This window comes from Atractosteus spatula, chromosome 21 (assembly GCF_055471065.1).
Source record: "Atractosteus spatula isolate fAtrSpa1 chromosome 21, fAtrSpa1.hap1, whole genome shotgun sequence".
NCBI classification, from domain to species: Eukaryota; Metazoa; Chordata; class Actinopteri; order Semionotiformes; family Lepisosteidae; genus Atractosteus; species Atractosteus spatula.
In genome coordinates, this window is record NC_142726.1 from 16,994,553 (window position 1) to 17,015,177 (window position 20,625).

The window sequence follows — 20,625 nt, forward strand, 5'->3', positions numbered from 1 at the left end:
CTGTGTCTGCACTACTGGCATTAGAGTGTGTCTGTGGGGCTGTATCTACACTACTGGCAGTAGAGTGTCTCTGTAAGGCTGTGTCTGCACTACTGGCAGTAGAGTGTCTCTGTGGGGCTGTGTCTACACTACTGGCAGGAGAGTGTCTTTGTGAGGCTGTGTCTGCACTACTGGCAGTAGAGTGTGTCTGTGGGGCTGTATCTACACTACTGGCAGTAGAGTGTCTCTGTAAGGCTGTGTCTGCCTTACTGGCAGTAGAGTGTCTCTGTAAGGCTGTGTCTGCACTACTGGCAGTAGAGTGTCTCTGTGGGGCTGTGTCTACACTACTGGCAGGAGAGTGTCTTTGTGAGGCTGTGTCTGCACTACTGGCAGTAGAGTGTGTCTGTGGGGCTGTATCTACACTACTTGCAGGAGAATGTCTTTGTGAGGCTGTATCTACACTACTGGCAGTAGAGTGTGTCTGTGAGGCTGTGTCTGCACTACTGGCAGTAGAGTGTGTCTGTGGGGCTGTGTCTACACTACTGGCAGTAGAGTGTGTCTGTGAGGCTGTATCTATACTACTGACAGTAGAATGTGTCTGTGAGGCTATGTCTGCACTACTGGCAGTAGAGGGTCTCTGTGGGGCTGTGTCTACACAACTGGCAGGAGAGTGTCTTTATGAGGCTGTGTCTACACTACTGGCAGTAGAGTGTGTCTGTGAGGCTGTGTCTGCACTACTGGCAGTAGAGTGTGTTTTTGAGGCTGTGTCTACACTACTGGCAGTAGAGTGTGTCTGTGGGGCTGTATCTACACTGACAGTAGAATGTGTCTGTGAGGCTGTGTCTGCACTACTGGCAGTAGAGTGTGGGGCTGTGTCTGCACTACTGCAGTAGAGTGTCTCTGTGGGGCTGTATCTACACTACTTGCAGGAGAATGTCTTTGTGAGGCTGTATCTACACTAATGGCAGTAGAGTGTGTCTGTGAGGCTATGTCTGCACTACTGGCAGTAGAGGGTCTCTGTGGGGCTGTGTCTGCACTACTGGCAGTAGAGGGTCTCTGTGGGGCTGTGTCTACACTACTGGCAGGAGAGTGTCTTTGTGAGGCTGTGTCTACACTACTGGCAGTAGAGTGTGTCTGTGAGGCTATGTCTGCACTACTGGCAGTAGAGGGTCTCTGTGGGGCTCTGTCTGCACTACTGGCAGTAGAAGGTGAGCACATTTTCCTGGTTGCCTCTGACAAGGAGCACAGGGGGTCGGAGGTCCTGGGAAAGGGTTTCCAGCCAGGCCATGTAGAGAGCGCTGGGGCACTTCCCCCTCCTGCCCACTGGCATAGTCCTGTCAGAGAGACAACAGTGGGCAATCAGGGCAAGGGTTAGCACTGAGATACAACACTGCACACCATACTGAGACACAACACCTGCACTGACACTGCATGCCATACTGAGACACAACTCTGCACTGACACTGCATGCCACACTGAGACACAACACCTGCACTGACACTGCACACCATACTGAGACACAACACTGCACTGACATTGCATACCACACCGAGACACAACACCTGCACTGACACTGCACACCACACTGAGACACAACACCTGCACTGACACTGCATGCCATACTGAGACACAACTCTGCACTGACACTGCACACCACACTGAGACACAACACCTGCACTGACACTGCACGCCACACTGAGACACAACACCTGCACTGACACTGCATGTCATACTGAGACACAACTCTGCACTGACACTGCACGCCACACTGCACACCTTACTGAGACACAACACCTGCACTGACACTGCACACCATACTGAGACACAACACTGCACTGACACTGCACACCTTACTGAGACACAACACCTGCACTGACACTGCACACCACACTGAGACACAACACCTGCACTGACACTGCACACCATACTGAGACACAATACCTGCGCTGACACTGCATGCCATACTGAGACACAATACCTGCGCTGACACTGCATGCCATACTGAGACACAACACCTGCACTGACACTGCACGCCATACTGAGACACAACACCTGCACTGACACTGCATGCCATACTGAGACACAACTCTGCACTGACACTGCACGACACACTAAGACACAACACCTGCACTGACACTGCATGCCATACTGAGACACAACTCTGCACTGACACTGCACGCCACACTGAGACACAACACCTGCACTGACACTGCACACCTTACTGAGACACAACACTGCACTGACACTGCACGCCACACTGAGACACAACACCTGCACTGACACTGCACACCATACTGAAGCATAACTCTGCACTGACACTGCACACCTTACTGAGACACAACACCTGCACTGACACTGCATGCCATACTGAGACACAACTCTGCACTGACACTGCACGCCACACTGAGACACAACACCTGCACTGACACTGCATGCCATACTGAGACACACCTACACTAACACTGCACATCATAGTGACACACATCACTACACTAACACTGACAGATTCTCAAGGCTAGGATCAAACTCAGGACATTGGATCTGCAAGACACTGCCTAACTAACTTACACCATTATATGACCTGAAAAAAACAAATGCCTAGATATCTGTAACTGTAAGAAATAATATGCACATAAAAGCAAATAAGCTGGTGTCTTATAAAGAGGAGTGGCTGCCACTCCAACCACACAGTGCCTGGAGGGCTGTGTAGGAGAGCAGCAGGGTCAAACAGTTTTCACTGAGCAGTACAGGAAAAACCCCACAGAAATCACCAGACTGATCACCCACTGGAACTAATGGGGACTTGTTGCAGACACAAGCAGAACCAGACAGAAAGCGCTGAGGGAAGACTAGGGCGGTGAGGGTTTCGTGCTCATTGAACTACACCTCAGCTTCCAGTATTGTTGAGCCTAACCGTTTCTGAAACTAAAATGCAAATGATTACCGTGCACGCAAGATCAGCTCTGGGGGTAATTATCTGAAATTCAAGCCCTGAAATGGAATCTGGGTCATGTTCTCAGAACAGTATGTACAGTCCAATAGCCATTATGGTGTGTGCTTAGCCAATAAAGGAGAGTAGCTAATTCCCTGGCTCATTCCACTGGGGGCTCAGCATTTCCACTCACAGGATGATGAGCGCCGCGTCTCGGGAGTAATCCAGCAGGATTTCATTCAGATGGATCTGTCGGAGGGACTACCGGAAAAAAGAAAGCATATTTAAAAAAAAAAGATTAATTGGAAAACCTCAAAAACCAGTATTTAAAATCTTCCTTCTTCCATTTTCTCTTACAGAATTGTGTTTTTCCCTTATCTAAAGCACAAAATGCTCTGGTTTGCCATAGCCGGAGCACAATCTCTCGCTGTCAGGAAGCAAAGTGCTCTTAAACCACAGATCGGTTTCTTTCTGCCCAGCTCATCCGCCAATAACAGAAGATGAAGAATTCAGACCTGAAAGAGTCTCACCTTGGCCTTGTTCCTCTCTATCTCTTCATCCGAAATCTTCCAGGGGAATTCCTTCTTCATTTCATTGACCGTGTTTTCGTCCCTGAATCCATCGTTCAGCCGGTAGGGGCCGAGCAGATCCTCAAACCTCTTCACGCTGCACCAAACCCACAAGAGACAAGAGGGTTCAGATGGGCACCAGCTCAGAGCAAACTAGGGCCTCTGCAGAGGGACCCGACACTCGTTTCAGTGGACTCAAGTCTGCAATCATCCAATTACAGATATCAAGGACAGCTGACATGCAACTGGGATACAGTGTAAAATGCAGATATCCCACATGTTATCTCACCCATCACCCATCACCCACCAGGGTGCAACACTGTCTCAGCACACCCTTCTCCTGTAGGGCCTGTTGCAATGGAATAGCAGAGTGTGCTGCGTCTCTGCAGAGCTGTTGTAAAACCCAGGCAACTGTCTTTGAGAGCCATGCATCACAGTTTTGCATGGAATCCAAAGGAGTTGCTTAGTTTTATTTATTTATATGGTGCACTGTGCAGAAGCTGAGAGAAAATAACCTCTTAATTTGAAATCAAAGCCAGTGGTGATCAAGCAGGTGAGATGGAGCAGCAGGGGAGTGCCCCAGTGCCACCTTGCCCTGTGTGCTGTTTGAAGAGTGAGGGATAGGACCCAGAGACACAGTGCAAGAGAGAGGTGTGACCCTACTGCTCGGGCCGCGGCTTCTCGTTGACGTCAGGCAGCACCTGGATGTCGTGGAATCCCAGACGGAACTTGCTGAGCAGGGACATGAACCTGGAGATCACAACGGGAAAAAAAGTCTGTTTCAGTGCTGTGGAGTCACGGCTGACGTCTGCGGACCATGTTGAGCTGAGTGAGCCGGGACAGCGAGCTGTTTGCTTTTCCGAGTGATTTCAGAAATTAAAAATGATCAGCAGCTTCCCTCTGCATTTTGCTTCACCGCAGTCATCAGAGAAGAGACACGCTTATTTCTAGGGGGGTGTTTGATCGTGCACGGCGGCGGTGGCGGCGGTGGCGGCGTGTTGGGGGGGTAGGCTCGGATACTCACGCCTTCCTCTGCTCGTCCACCCGGCTGATCTCTCCGCCCACGAAGACACGCACCTTGCAGCCACGCCAGCGCTTCTTCCGCGTCAGGAGGTACGGAATGAGCAGGGTCAGGCCTGCGGGAGGGGCGGCATGCGTCACTCACAGGGCACGCCCAGGCCTCCCCAAGGTCACAGGTCAAAGCTTCATTACAGGCTAGCTGTCAGCGCGACCCACCTCCATCATCAAAGAGCCAGTAAACGTCGATCGTCTTCTTGCCCTGCTTAGACTGGAAAATGGTCGTGGGCTGAACTTCAGCCACTAGAGCGTCAGGGTCCACTGAAAAGGGAAGAGCCGGGGTCAGACTGGCCAGTCTTCACAATCGTTTCCAACGGCTGCTCGCGCAACAGGCAGATGTGACTTAGCACTGACCCAGAGATTACAGACATTCTTAAAGTCCCAGTAGCCATATCACTCTGCAACTCACAGCTGGCAGCCCACTGAAGCCCAGCAGGTGTGAGCCTGGTCAGTACCTGGATGGGAGACCTCCTGGGAAAAACTAAGGTTGCTACTGGAAGAGGTGTTAGTGAGGCCAGCAGGGGGCGCTCACCCCGAGGTCTGTGTGGGTCCTAATTCCCCAGTATAGTGATGGGGACGCTATACTGTAAACAGGCGCCGTCCTTTGGATGAGACTCTTTGTGGTCATTAAAAATCCCAGGGTTCTTCTCGAAAAGAGTAGGGGTGTAACCCTGGCGTCCTGGCCAAATTTCCCCCTGGCCTTTACCAATCATAATTCAGGTGGGTAGCTGCGTCAGCATGCGTAGGCTGCAAAGGAACAAGTAACAGGTTTATTCCATGCTGCAAAAAAGAAGAAAGAAAACACAACGTTTCGGCTGTGGAGCCTTCTTCAGGTGTTTTGGCCGAAACGTTGTGTTTTCTTTCAGCATGGAATAAACCTATTACTTGTTCCTTACCAATCATGGCCTCCTAATAATCCCCATCTATGAACTGGCTCCATCACTCTGCTCTCCTCCCCACTGAGAGCTGGTGTGTGGGGAGCGTACTGGCGCACTATGGCTGCCGTCGCATCATCCAGGTGGGGCTGCACACTGGTGGTGGTGGAGGGGATCCCCATTACCTGTAAAGTGCTTAGAGTAGAGTGTCCAGAAAAGCGCTATATAAGTGTAAGCAATTATTATTAATTTTTAATTATTAATGTACAACATTAATGGCCAAGTGTCTTTAAACACAAAATAGGTATTCTTAGCACACAAAACATAGGACACAATAGATTCCCTTTCATCATCTCATTGTGTCTTACATGTACTGTGGGCTGCTGGTGCTGGGGAAGTCCCATTGCCACGGTACTCACTGCCATTCTCAAACACAGGGTTAACTGGGAAAACAGGACAGACTCATTAACACAGGGAGAGTGGACAGTCCACACCAGCCAGGACAGATTCCTTAACACAGGGACAGTGGACAGTCCACACCAGCCAGGACAGACTCTTTAACACAGGAAGAGTGGACAGTCCACACCTGCCAGGACAGAGTCCTTAACACAGGGACAGTGGACAGTCCACACCAGCCAGGACAGACTCTTTAACACAGGAAGAGTGGACAGTCCACACCAGCCAGGACAGACTCATTAACACAGGGAGAGTGGACAGTCCACACCAGCCAGGACAGATTCCTTAACACAGGGACAGTGGACAGTCCACACCAGCCAGGACAGACTCTTTAACATAGACAGAGTGGACAGTCCACACCTGCCAGGACAGAGTCCTTAACACAGGGACAGTGGATAGTCCACACCAGCCAGGACAGACTCTTTAACACAGGCAGAGTGGACAGTCCACACCTGCCAGGACAGAGTCCTTAACACAGGGACAGTGGACAGTCCATACCGGCCAGGACAGACTTGTTAACACAGAGACAGTGGACAGTCCACACCAGCCAGGACAGACTCGTTAGCACAGGGAAACACAACAGTTCAACAATTTTTATCTTTTTATCTGTATCAATTTCTATCTTCAGTGAGGTACCTCCTGTCTTTTCTGCCCTGTAATGTGAACATGTGCATTCACAGTGTTGAGTACAGCACAGCACACTCCAATACAAATGACAAAGAAACAAATCAAAAACCCAAACACGGTGTTCAGTGCTGGGGCCCTGCTGCTCACAGAGTCCAGAAGAACGCTGTAGGAGGGGCAGCCGATGCAGAACAGGCCCATGTTCCCCTGGGAACCGGCTGACTCCGCTCCGATCTTCCGGATCGCACAGGGGTCGCCCTCCCAGAGCCCAGCGCTGCCCTTACCGTGCGCCTGCATCGTCCTCGACACGTCCAGCCCTTCCTTCGTCCGCATCACACACACCCCGAACCTCAGGTCAAAGGCGTCGCTGGAACACGAGACACACAACACGGCACCGTGAGGCCACGGGAAACCGGGCTGAGAGTTCTCACCAGACGTGCTGCCCCGCGCTCGTGCACGTCCACACCAGACGTGCTCGTGCTCCATGCGTGCGCGTTATCTAATGACAAAGAGGCGCGGGGGGCACACTCACTGTATGATCCCAATGTAGTTTTCCAGGCTGCTTGGGCGATCCCTCTGCCAGTTCCTCTTGAAGCCCATCACGAGAACATTGGGCTGGATCCTCCCGAGGCCTGCGGCCTGACAAACAACATGTGCTGCACGTTAGGACTCGCTGGGCTCTTGCAGAGGCGAGGCAGGGTGAAAGTCACCTGTCACCGGTCCGAACGACTGCAGAAGTGAATCTTTCCCCAGAATGCCCTCATGGTCTCCCAACCATGCTTGTTTGGTAGGTGCTGGAGCTGTTTTCCACAGCTCTGCTGGAGAGGCTCTCCTGCGGCTCTTCAGCAGGCAGATGGGTGACCTCACCTGGAGAAGCATCTGCACACCACTGCGCAGGTCCTCGGCCACCACCCCGCGGTAGAAGGACTTGATCTTCCTCCTGTTCAGCCAGGTCACATGACTGCCGCTGCCCGCTGCCTCCTGGCTCGTGGGAGAGGGCGGCCCCTGTCCCGAGCAGAGAGAGCGGCACATGTCACCCAGACAGCGGCCTCCCAGACAACACAGACCATGTGCTCTGAATGAGCACATGAATCCTCACTCTTCAAAACCACCGTGCAGAAGCAGTTTACACAGCAAAGAAACCACGGGTGCAGCCAGGAGGAAAACTCACAACAACGACGTTTCCGCACATCATGAGGCTCAGGTTTTTGGTGAAGGTGCCGACGAAGTCAACCAGGGCGGGGCGGAAGCTGGGGGGCCCCGTCAGGACCAGACACTGTGGCCTGAAGGAGAGAGGAACACAGGCTAGAGCCCCCCGCAGCGGCCAGGGACCCCCGCCGGGGCAGCACCCCACTGCCCCGGGCCTGGGCTCCTCCATGTCCTGACTCCGGCTCTCCGAAGAGCGAGTGACCTCCTGACAGACAGCCCTGCGTCACTCTGCAAGAACACCAGCTGAGCCTCACGGCACTCTGTTGTCTGCTGTTGTATCCACTGGACCCTAACTCTAACCTTTACCCCAAACTAGCCTGAACTTTTGGACTCTACCCTTTTCCTAACAACAGCACAAACCCAACAGCTGTTCGAACCCGGACCACGAGAAGTCAGTTTTCCTGAGCCAAGCTTAATTCAACCCATCTATAGCTCAGGTTCAGGTCTGGTCCTTATACCCAACACTAATTCTGACCCTAAAGTGCGTGTTGGAGGTACAGTAGTTGCCCTCAGCTGAGATCAGCCCCCGTTATTACCTGTAGTTCTTGATGTGTTCATCGACTTCGTTCAGTCCCACTGAATAGGACAGCGCCATGTTGTAGGACCCAGCTTGAACTGAAGACCCCCAGTTAACAGCTGCAAAGCACAAGCACAGACCACCCACCAGGGGTCAGCACGCGGCCCTGATATTCTCTGTCCTTGTCGTGCACGCAGGCGAGCTAAAGCTCGCTGAGCATCAAGCACCCTTCAGCAGGAACTCGGGAAAACGCTCATCAGGAAGGTTAGAAATGACCCATCTAACCCATTTGATTTGGTTAGTGGACCTAATCTCTGAAGTTGGATACCTGAGAAAAGTGAAGCAGGAATTCATTTCATGTCACTGCAGAACTCAAAGACACTGTCAATGGATATTTTACAGGATTTTTAACTGCAGACTCAGACACCTTCAACCAATCAGTGAACAAGAAGATTCTGTGACTAACAGACGCTGTGGCCCAGGGTGGCGCCGCCGACAGGACCCCTGCCAGCCATGTGCACTGGGGCGTGTGACGCCAGACGTGGTGGTCTCACCTGGTCTCTTATACAGCACGTAGGCCAGGAGGAAGAGCACGATGCCGATGGCAATCAGGGCCGCCCACCAGGTCAGCAGGAACATGATGACCACTGAGATGATGGCACCAACTAGAGAAGCCCACTTGCTGTAATATTGAAAGGAAGGCCGCCAGCCTACGGGGGAGTCACAGAACCAGCTCAGACACATGAGCAGCACATGTGCAGGCTGTGTCAGACATATAGAAAAACCCAACTGGAACTGCAGTTCAGGTCACAGGCAGCTAAGAAATCATCCACTGGAAGTGGACTGGCCTTCTGTGAGAGGTATTCTCTAAACCGTCTGTAGTAATGTAATGTAATGTGTCTGCAGCTGCAGCTTCAGACCCAGCTTTGAATGAGAAGCTTGGAGCAATACTGCCAACAAATCTGTTCAGACTCTAGGGGGCTGCTTGCTGGGGCCAGCCCAGGAGCCGAATGGCTAGCAAAGGGCTGTGTGTGACTGAGCTGCAGGCTCACCTGGGGAGTTGGTGATGGAGGCGTGAAAGCAGCTGAAGTTGATGAGCGCGTAGGAGCACAGGAAGAAATTGGAGATGATGGGGGCGATGGTGTTCAGCTCAGCTGTGCAGGGAAGATACACACAACGCACAAAGCAGTTGATAAGACACTCTGTCAGGTACGAATCACTGGATACGCTGCTGTTCCACAAAAGAACTCTGAGTATCTGTCAACCTTCGCATGAACAGTGTTTATCTCATAGATGCAGTGACTTAGTTCAGCGACATCTGTCAGCAAAACCTACCAATCAGAATGAAGCAGATGGCGATAATATAGGTCAGCAAGTACCCTCTGATGGGCTCGTTGTTCTTCCCATAGCCTTCCCCAAAGAATCCGATCAAAGGGTACAGGTTGTCTTTGCAAAGGCACTTTGAATAAAAACAGCCGAGTAGGAAATAAATAAATATACTGTATATTAGTTTTCAAATGCACGCAATGCAAAAATAATCACAACACAAATAAAAGACTGCTTTCCTCTCCTCAAATTACACATGACTGACCCCACGCAGACTCCATGTGGACATGCACATCACTGATGAAGGACAAGTTTATTTCTCCAACACTTGCAGGATTTTTATGCACAAAAAACGAAACACTGAACATGACAATGTGTTAATCAGAAGCACACGGACGGGGAGCCTGTTTTAGACGATTCTGATGACCCAGATTGATGTTGTAGGTCACTTATTTTAATTCCAGAATATAACAGTCCATTTGTCACAGCGCCTGAGGCCATTTTTTATTGCTTTAATAATTATTTAGCACAGAGCTTGCTTTCATACAATCTGGAAATCTAAACAGAGTTTGAGCAGGTACTACAGCCAAACCTTCGTGTTTAAAAATGCTGAAAATGTTCAAAATGAAACCGTCTCTTTACAAAGTTGGTCAGGGAGCCGCAGGCTGCCTCACAGCCCAGCTGCCTGAGGAGGGCGCCGCAGAGGAGGCGCGGGCAGGAAAGCTACCTGGAAGACTTTGGGAGCGGAGACCAGGCAGGCCAGGGCCGAGGACAGGGTGGCCCCGAAGATCCCAGCAGTGATGAGTGGGGCAAATCCGGACACCATGCTCATACTCTGCAGGGAGACAGAAGGGGGGCAGAGAGGGCAGACAGGGGCAGGGAGGGGCATAGAGGGGTAGAGAGGGGTGGAGAGAGGGCAGAGAGGGATGGAGAGAGGGGTGGAGAGAGGGCAGAGAGGGGTGGAGAGAGGGCAGAGAGGGGCAGAGAGGGGTGGAGAGAGGGCAGAGAGGGGTGGAAAGGGGCAGAGAGGGGTGGAGAGAGGGGTGGAGAGAGGGCAGAGAGGGGTGGAAAGGGGCAGAGAGGGGTGGAGAGGGGTGGAGAGGGCAGGAGCAGGCAAAAAGAAAGGCGTTAGGAGGGCATGCAGGAGAGGAGGGGTGAAAAGAAAAGGAGAAACTGATTGCCCAGCTGGTCCACTGCACATCAGAGTACTGCTCTAAGCCAGTCAGCCACAGGACTTACCTGTAATAAGGTATGTTCAGACACAACCTGAAACTGCTCAATGTACTGAGCATTCACAGCTGTTAAGCTCGGTGCCGTGTGTATGATAGCTATCCGTCAGGAATCCATTCACTAGAATTCGATTATATTCAGGCTACAGAGCCACCTAGCAGAGCCCCAGGCACCCCTGGGAGGGAGAGGGAGGCTCAGCAGCTGCTCTGCTCCAGTTACATCAGGTCACTCAGCTCGTTAGTCATGGCAACAGGCCACCAGGAGGACAGATCAGGGGGAGGAGAGAGTGGATCTCTCCCTGCAGGAGGGCTCTCAATAAATCCCTGTTTAACAGGCTCTTTGCTCCTGAAGGCGGCTAGCAGCTCACTGAGACCCTGGAAACACACTACAGCGCCTCCTGCTGGTTCCAGATGAGACGTGAAACCAAGAGACTGCAGGCTCTGCAGCAGCAGCTGCCGATACCTCGGTCCAACGTCCCTCTAGGCTCTGCAAGCACTTTGAAGACAATGGCTCTCACTGCTGTTACCTGGTAGTAGTTGCTGATGCCGTACGAACACGTTTTATTGGCGATGCAGTCGCTGAAGTTCCAGCCGTAGGTGCAGGCCAGTCCCAGGCAGTCTGTCCCCAGCGCGTCCGCAGTGTCGTTGATGTTGCCAGAGGCGTCGCGCACCACGCACGACCCTGAGAGCAAAAAAACACAGGCTTCGCTGACAACTGTGAGCACGCGTTACATTCTGCTTTAAAATCAAACCCTGCTCTGTATTATCCCAAAGAAACAGCAGCCACATGAGAGAAACGGGATCCTCCTAACTCACCGATGGTGGCAGAGATGATCAGGTAAGACATGGTGGTCCAGAAAATGGCCAGGAGGGTTCCTCTCGGAATGGCCACTGCTGGGTCCTGACATTCAGGAGAGGGAGAGAGAGCTGGGGGCAATTATATGATTATAGAAGGACAGGAGCTCTCGGAGAAGAGAGCAGACTCTCTCTCTGCAGCAGCCACGCACAGCTGGCTGGAGGAGTGATTTAACTGGCCAGAATGATCTCCAGTCTGCTATCCTGCAGACCGGCTGTGAAGCTGCTGGAACAAAGACTCCCCTGCGGATGGTATTTAACGTAGAAAACGTGCAGAACGTTACCTGCAGGCAGTGGAAACATAACCTACAGATACGAGAAACACAGAGCTCAATACTAAAACAAGCTATTGTTTTCACGTATTAAGTGAAATGAAGAAATTAAGAAAGCAGAGTCAGAATCAGCAATGAAACATTAACCAGAGACAAGTGGAAACTACAGGAAGGAGCAGTTAAAACTGACAGCCTGGCATCTTTCAAGTATTGGCAAGGTGAGATCCTCCTCTCCTTCAGTAACCTTGTGCCAAGCCCACAAAGCTCTGCTCAAGCTGTTGAGCCCCCCACGGGGGACACTTCAACACACAAGTCCACTTGCCTTCAGGTCTCCCGAGATGTTGGCTCCTGCCAGGATTCCTGTCGCCGAGGGGAAGAAGATGGAGAACATCCCAAAAAAACTGCCCTCCGGTCCTCGCCAGTTCGGCACAAAGTTTTCAGCAAAAATAGCACCTGGAAAAAATGGGCACGTTAATCACGCTTTCTTCCAAGCGCAACTCATGCAATCCAGGTGGCACGGGCATCTCTGCTCCCTGTTTTTTTCTAAAACTGTAAAGTTTTGACCAAACATTGGAGTTTTGTTCTGTTTTTCTCATAATGTCTCCCTTGAGGTTTTATGCACAAAGAGGTCACGAATGTGTTGGCTGTAAATGTTCTCTGCTTCCGTGAATTCATCTCCCAGGACAGAGAAGATAAGAAAGGTACCAGTGTGGTAATGCTTGCTTATGGAAGTGGGGTGTTCTTCTACAAACTGCATCAAGAGATCCATATTACCTTTGTAACTGAAGAATCCTTTAGCCTTCTTCTCTGGAGTAGCCGGTATAATTGTCCCCACGATATAGTTTGCAAAGGAGACCATGATCACGAAAAAGAACAGGACCTGTGCCTGTGTTTGGCACAGATGGAAAACCATTTATTATACAAAGGCACAAAATGCAACCACATGCAATCCAGGGCTAGACAGTAACACAATACACAATGCAGCATGAAACAAATGCATTATAGATTTGTGATGCACACAGAGAGCAAGCAAGACATCTTTAAACAGACTTTAGACTTGCCTTGGACTCCCACTCCATCCCAGCCAGCGAGATGCCCAGAAGGCAGGTCACAGTGATGACACCCACAATGCGGATGTCATTGATGGGGTCCACAATGCTGGAGCCACTCTCCTGGAGGGGAGAGGGAGATCTGAGTCAGGCAGAGACAAAGACAGCCCAGACACTCAGGACCTCCAGCTACAGTAGATACTCGGAGCCAGTTCTCAGAAGCACATGCCGCTACAGCTTATGGAACACCTCACTTACAGGAAAAGTCAGCCTGGTTATTTTCACCCATTATAATACCTGCTACACTGTACGTGGGTTTCCTCCAGGTGCTCCAGTCTCCCCCCACAGTTCAAAGACATGCTGGCAGGTCAATTAACTTCTGGCAAAACTAGCCCTAGTGTGAGTGTGTGTGTGTGTCTGTGTGTGCCCTGTGATCGACTGCAGTCCAGAGTGTACCCTGCCTTGTGCCTGTTGCTATCCGGGATAAGGTCTGGCTCCCCTGAAAACCTTATTTGGATGAAGGGCTTAGACAATATCACCATATCACCCTGCAACTCACAGCAGGCAACCCACTAAACCATTTAACAATCCTGGCCTCACAATAATCCCCATTTCTGAACTGGCTTCATCACTCTGCTCTCCTCCCCACTGAGAGCTGGTGTGTGGGGAGCTTTCAGGTGGATGCTGTACATTGGTGGTAGTGGGATTCCCCTTTAATTCCCTGTAAAAGAACTTTGAATGTAGTGTCCAGAAAAGCACGATATAAGCATAAGATTAATATTTCAGGTGTGTAGCTGTGTCAGCATGCGTAGGCTGCAAAGGAACAAGTAACAGGTTTATTCCATGCTGCAAAAAGAAGAAAGAAAACACAACGTTGTGGCCGTGGAGCCTTCTTCAGGTGTCAAGTGTTCAGATTATTATTATTATTATTATTATTATTATTAAGATGGATGGATGATAAATACCTGCCGAAAGTGAACTGGGAAAGGCTACCTCATTGGTCAATGAGTCGACGATGAAGAGAGAAGACAGCCCCAGAGCTCTTCCTCACCTGGATGAGAACCTGCACAGTCTCGGCGAAGCCCACGGTGTGCATGGCCACGGCCACAGCGTTGGCGAAAGCGAAGATCAGACCGATCGAGCCGCCCAGCTCGGGACCCAGACTGCGGGAGATCAGGAAGTACGTCCCGCCTGCGGAGGTAAGAGACAGGGGCTCCTTCAACAGAGAAGCCAGACTGCGTCCCAGCAGCTGGATCACCCTGGAGGTCCTGTTCAGAAGCACTGCGGGATCATTCGGAGCTTCCTGGACATGACACGATCGCAGAGGTGGCATAGCAGGGGAGGTCACGCGGTCCTTCTTACTCAGCTGGATTCTGATAGCACAGTGGTTCTCAAACTTTTTGGACCGAGTACCACCCCTTATCCAACCAAAGCATCCAAGTACCACCTACAAGTCATCATCTCATAGGAACCCCAGAAATTCTCAATGACCAACATGAGTGTACGTGCACACACACTCACACATACATATAATAAATATTATAATAATAAACTTTATTTGATATAGCGCCTTTAAAAGTGGCTTCTCAAAGTGTTTTACAGAAAAAAAACATTAACAACAACTAATAAAAAAGCACCATTTCAGTGAGAGGGGTGAGCCTGTTTAGTTGAGCAAAGCAGATGTGAATTAATTTTTCGAGCCTTGATACAATTCACAACAGAGTCTAACAGATATTAAATCATCAGGCATTTTCTTGACGGCAAAGGTCTCGCGGTGGATGTTGTAATGCGTACATTAATTTCTGGAGCAACCTCTCTAATTCGTGCAACTACACCGTTATGTCGGCTTGTCATTGCTCTAGCACCGTCTGTACAAACTCAGACGCATTTTATCCAGTCGAGGCCATTCTCTTCGATAAATTCATTCAGAAGCTGAAATATGTGCTCTCCTGTAGTTCCTGTTGGTAGCGGTTTACAGAACAGAAAGTCTTCATGGGACATGCCCTCAAACTCGTATCTAACGTAAACGAGCAAATTGGCCAAATCGACTACAGACTCATCTAATTGCAGTGAAAAACATCTGCTCATCTTAACGCGCTCTATCAATGTACTTTTGATATAATCCTTCATTTCAATAATTCTATGAATGACTGTGTCTTTCAGGGGGAGGGGGGCAGCAGGTCGAGCTGTTTAGCAGCTTTTTCTCTACACATAATACGTGTCAGCTCTTTTGCCAACGGTAAATAAGGTTCTTCAAAAATAGTGTAGCTTACCTGCTTTAGCAATACGCAAGCTTGCATTTTTCCGCGTTTCCGTTTTTATTTCCGTATTTATTTAAAGTTTTTATTTCATGCGCATGGGAGCGAAACACAGAGACGCTCGGTGTATTTTTCTCAAAGTAGAACACTTCTTAAATATTTTTCTGTTATCACGCTTTCGTGTGCTCACAAGATTACCTGCGTTCGTAGCACGTATTTCTATGCATTCCTGTGTTTACACTGTTGGCATTGTTCCAAAATCACGCACATTCTCCTTTCTCCCTATTTGCTGGAGATACAGTAGCTTTTTTAAATACAATTGGTCACTTGCATCCGTAGCACGCATTCCTATAGAGTGGTATAGAATTACAGAGTATCTCTTCTGTCCACTGAAGTATTAGCGCACACTGTATCGTAGTACGTAGGCTGCGTATTCGACACGTATTAAAATACAAAATATGAAAACCCGTCCCGATTTTTCAGTGCACATGACACAGTTCCAGGGTTATTTGGCATACCACCTGGCGGCACTCCACGTACCACTGCCGGTACGCGTACCACAGTTTGAGAACCACTGTGATAGCAAGTTGATTCGATTAACTGGCTACGTCACAGACTGGAAACCGGGATTCAAGAGCTCCCATGTTACGGAATGAACTGGTTATAGAACCAGCTGGTCGCAGTCGCTCTGAAACAGCTGCTGCTGATCTGATTACACAAGTAAAAGCTGCAGGGCTTTGAAATGACTGTCCTAGGCCCTACTGTCTAAGCTAGTGGTGGGACTAACTCGTTCACCTCACCCTTCCACTCGAGACCTCTGTGACGTAACTGGACAAGTCCTGTGCTAAACTGGTCCCACCAGGCAGTGCTCGCCAGACTAGGGTTGGGGTCCACTGGTCTGCTCAAGGCCGGGCCCGTGCCGAGAGGAGAGCCCCACTGCCGTACCTCCTTTGACTTTGCCGTTGGTGGCGATGGCCGAGGTGGACAGGCCTGTGATGCCCGTGATGCAGGAGGACAGCAGAATGATGACCCAGGTCAGGCCTGCGGGGGAGGGACAGACACAGGGAGTGGGGTGCTCAGTGAGACTAATAACGACACGTCACTCCCTGCACTAGAAGTCTTTCTGATGATCGTTTTGTGTCTCACGGAACTTCACATTCATGCATCCGTTCATCACTTCATACAAACGCTGCCTTGTGATGCTAATGCACAGCATCACTGGCAGAAAACAAGCAGATCAGAAGGTAACAGCTCCTCATTGCAGCAGGCTGATGTTCAGTACGTCCCCTGGTTTTCTTGTGTTGTTCAGTCAACAATGCACGCCGCCCACCCACATACCAATCCCTGCCTGAGAGGTGATCCAAGGCAGCCGCAGGTACAGGATGACACCCCAGATGTTGAGCATGCAGCGAATCTGGGGGAGACAAGAGCAGAACTCAGCACCCCACTGACTCACCTACTGAGCCACAACCGGCACTTGACCACCAACAGCCTTGTGTTATTCCAGGCTGATTCATGATTAAATCTTGACATGCTGAGACCCTGATTTCTCTCAACGCCAAAACGCACTAAAAACCAAGAATCAGTCTAAATGGTGGAGTCCAGCTGTGCTCAAGCATACTACCAGGTTAAAGTACAAAAGCTATGTAGATGAATACAGTGAGCCCACTTAACTCCTTCAATACAAACCAGCCGGAAGAGCTACTGAATAAATTCCTTCCTTTATTTTTTCTTTTTTTTTTAAGTGTATAATGTTAGCATGCCCAAAGGGGTTGGGCAGCCAGTTGACCTTGGACCCCTAGAGGTTTTTTCTCTCCTTACTAAGGAGTTTTTGGTTCCTCTCCTCTGTTGTCTTCTGGTCTTTTCTGTTCTGTATTCACAACATGTAGGGTCACATGCATTGTTAAGCGCCGTGGGTCAATCTTGTTGTGAAAAGCGCTTTATAAAAATCAATTGAATTGAATTCACATTGTGTCGTGGTGTTGCCACAGTGACCATCCCGCCCGGGACAGCGCTGTGTCCTGCCAGGTTGATCCAGCAGCCGGCGCCGGCGCACTCACCATGACCCCCTGCACCCATCCGAAGCGCGGGGGCTCCGGGGCGGGGCCCTCTGGCAGCTCCTCCTCGGCGCCGTCTTTGCACCCCTCCCTGCCGACTCCGCTGGTGTCCTCGTACACGGGGGGCGGGCAGGAGTCCTCCTGGGGGAGAGGAGATCCGCACTGCAGGCTGACAGACAGCGGGCAAGGGCACAGCCCTGCTCTGCCTGAACACGCCCCGCTGGGGAACAGCACAGGACCCCCACACTGGCTCTAGCCCTCCTGCGGGCTTCCTCCTCCCAGCTCCGCGCAGCTCTGACTTCCACAGCCCAGCTCGCGGGGCCACGGCTTATTTCTTTAAAAAAAAGCTACTTTTACTGTTAAAAAGTGTTTCCACTCAGCGGGAATGAGAGACGGAGTCTGTCGCACCCAAATCTTTCGTCTCCACTGTTTCACCCCCCTGTCAGCGTCCTGCAAGACGGCCTGATCTCAGCACCCCTTCGGCCTCTGGCAGGATGCTGCGGCCCTACGCTGTACCCCCTCAGGTCGCACCCCAAAAATACCGAAAGACCTAACCTCAGCACTCAAGCACTGCAGACAGCACTGGTTTTGTTTTTTTATCAATGTGTGAAATGAATGGAAAATCCACTTGTATTAGATGCAGGTACATATTTCAGCAACACAAATTATTCTGATGTTTTCCCGTGTAAGAATATTCATTTTTTGGTGTTAAATTTTTCATAAAAGCAAATCAAACAAACCATAGGGGAGCTCTTGGGGTCGAACAGACTGAACTACAGGAATGTCTTGAAATAGTCGATATTCTGTTGTATAGGATTCTGTTGCCACCAGCTCTATTCTGGGGCTTAAAGAAGTGTCCCACACCGACAGGCTGGAGAAACTGATCCCTTTCAGTTTGGGACTGAAAGAGACAACCAGAGTATCTGACACAAGTATTCGCAATAGTCGAGCCAGCACATGTCTTCACCATGAGCTGGGAGACACAAGGCAGGGGACACTTGCGCAAACTAAACAAAAGTGCAGGAGAACTGGAGGCATTTCTTTACACATAGGACGGTGGGAGTGTGGAACAAGTTTCCCATCCAAGTTAGCGAAAGCAGTATCCTGGCCTTCTTTCTTATGTTTGTAACCTTTCTTAAGTTCCAATGACATAGTCTGTCAGCCGAGCCCTTAGTTTCACAATCAAACCCTCCATTGACTTAATAACAATAAGATTAATCTGAGCTGTTTGCTCCCAGCTCTTAAACATCCTGTAGTTTTAACTGATGGTTTTTGTAAGTGAAATAAAATCCCAGATTTGTGACTAGAAGCAAAATGCTAATATCCCAATGAAGCACCTTCTTCAATCAAGTAAGGCTTCAGTTCTCTAATGGAGGTGGGCTGGACTGAAAGCCAGCAGATATCTGGGGCACCAGGGCACCAGGACTGGGAACCGCTGGAACAATACGTGGATGATTAAAAGAGAAATAAACCCGATCTTTCAGGAGACGTAGACCTTCGCTGTCTCACCTCGGTGTAGGAGTGCAGCTGGAAGAGAGAGGGTCTCTGCCGGCGGTCGCGCCCGGGAATCTCGGTGTTGGCGTAGAAGTCGTAGCTGGGCGCCACGTCCAGCGTGTTATAGGCGGAGGGTCTCAGGGACAGCGAGCTGGTCTCGGAGTCCATACTGTTGACGCCGCTCTCTGGCTGCTCGTAACTGAACTTGGAGTCTTCCTCCCGGCTCGCCGAGCTCACCGCCCGGGAGATGGTGAATCGGCCGTGCGGTGGCGGCGAGTCTACGGTCACTACGGGCGCAGGAACGTCGGCCATGGCCGGACACCACGGCTGCGTTAGACTACCACCTGATGAAGTGGGATTAGCACGGGCCACGGGGGGCTTTTATGCGCGGTCCAACCGGTGGCAACCGCATTTTCTTCCAGCGTTACTTGGCCATGCATGATGGGTTGGGTTCGGATTGGAAAGTTTTCCGAAGAACCCTGGGTGAGAGTCCTAATCACCACCCTGGGGCGCCGGAGCGCACGGGTCTCCATGTAAATGCTTTTAATTAAATGTAATCACATTCTGAGATCCCCAAGTCCGATAACGTTTCGAGAAAGTCACAAGGAAACACTCAGGGAAAAACAGGCGCGAACCGGCCACTGTCGCCCCCCTCCCCGACGGAAAGCGGGAACCAGAGAGGTGTAGGGCGGCGATTCCCAACCGGGGGTACTCGTACCCCAGGGCGTACGTCGGCAGGTACCAGGGGGTACGTGGGAAGATTGTGGTTTAAATTTAAGTTACAAAATAGAAATTACTACTTGACATTTAAAAAAAAATATGGCAAATACTGTTTCACTCTCAATGGACATAATTGCATTTAGGAACAAATAAAAGCAGAAACAGATTTAATCGGTTGATGTCTAGCGTGGCCTACTTATCAATCACCCCTGCGTTATGGCACGGCGCGCGAGAGTACTGCAGAGAGCTAATGGATGAGTTAGCTGCAACTCCAAGTGTCGGAACAGTACGAATTCAAACTTAGGTAAACCTACCGAAAAAAAGAAAAAGGCGACAAAGCCCAAACAGCGGCAGTTCCAAGATCAGTGTGTTTTGTACGGCCGCGGACCACCGCAGCCACTGTGTTTTTTCTGCGGTGAAGCGCTAGCGAACAGGCCCTTGAAGCCAGCCCATCTACAGCGGCATCTGAGCACCAGGCACCCCTCCTGCGTCGGTAAGACTGGTGCACTTCTCCAACGCAAATGGTCTGAATTCAAGTCCAGTCGAAGCAAACTGAAGAAAGCCACAAGCGTGTAGCACTGGAGGCGTCTTCTGCTGTGTCGCTACTTGTGGCGACAAAGCAGCCCCGTCCCATCGCCGAGGAGCCCGTTCTCCCCGCAGCCGTGATTCTGGCCGATGCGATCAAAAAAGCTCCATGATCAAATCATACAGCCTGCCGTCGGATCGATGACATGTCCCTTAATATTGTTGGCCAAGCGGTGGAGAAACTGAAACAAGCAGGTCAGTTCACACTGCAGTTGGACGAATCGACAGATATTAGCGGGGAGGCGCGTTACAATGAAGAGCCTGACATGAATGAGCGAAGCTTACGGGGAAGACTACCGGTGAGGACATTTTTCAAGTGACAGTTTTTCCAAGGACAGCGATCTGGACTGGGAATGGTGCAGTCCCCTATGTACTGACGGGGCAGCAGCGATGACGGGGAGAGGGCAGGGGCTGCGCGGGCTTGTCGAGAAGGTAAACCCGACACAAAGCGGACGCACTGCGTTATTCACGGGGAGGCATGGGCCAGTAACAGAATAGTCCCCGAGTTAAGTGCTGTTCTGAACGATGCAGTTAAATTGATA

The 20,625-nt window shown here is 50.6% G+C and overlaps 1 protein-coding gene across 1 annotated transcript; it reads right to left on the reverse strand.

Annotated features, from left to right (window-relative positions):
- Positions 1 to 1,171: 1,171 nt before the first annotated feature.
- Positions 1,172 to 19,090, reverse strand: slc12a3 (solute carrier family 12 member 3). Its single transcript, XM_088938657.1, has 26 exons — positions 18,794 to 19,090; positions 17,288 to 17,425; positions 16,566 to 16,641; positions 16,173 to 16,268; positions 14,021 to 14,160; positions 12,982 to 13,092; positions 12,695 to 12,806; positions 12,243 to 12,373; positions 11,610 to 11,694; positions 11,321 to 11,475; positions 10,292 to 10,399; positions 9,574 to 9,697; positions 9,291 to 9,392; positions 8,793 to 8,948; positions 8,258 to 8,357; positions 7,684 to 7,795; positions 7,380 to 7,517; positions 7,045 to 7,151; positions 6,797 to 6,879; positions 5,801 to 5,875; positions 4,717 to 4,818; positions 4,505 to 4,616; positions 4,144 to 4,230; positions 3,442 to 3,577; positions 3,105 to 3,172; positions 1,172 to 1,313 (listed from the first exon to the last, which is right to left on the reverse strand). Exons 1-26 carry the CDS (start codon positions 19,088 to 19,090, stop codon positions 1,172 to 1,174), a joined length of 3,093 nt encoding a protein of 1,030 aa, XP_088794783.1.
- Positions 19,091 to 20,625: the final 1,535 nt, after the last annotated feature.

Excerpts from the sequence above, each read along its gene's own strand:
- slc12a3 (XM_088938657.1), bottom strand. The coding sequence starts at position 19,090 with ATGGCCGACGTTCCTGCGCCCGTAGTGACCGTAGACTCGCCGCCACCG. Across the intron at positions 4,819-5,800 it reads ACCAGCAGCCCACAGTACAT|TGGACCCTGACGCTCTAGTG; the intron begins GTAAGACACAAT and ends TTCCCTTTTCAG. Across the intron at positions 4,231-4,504 it reads GTGGACGAGCAGAGGAAGGC|GTTCATGTCCCTGCTCAGCA; the intron begins GTGAGTATCCGA and ends TGTGATCTCCAG.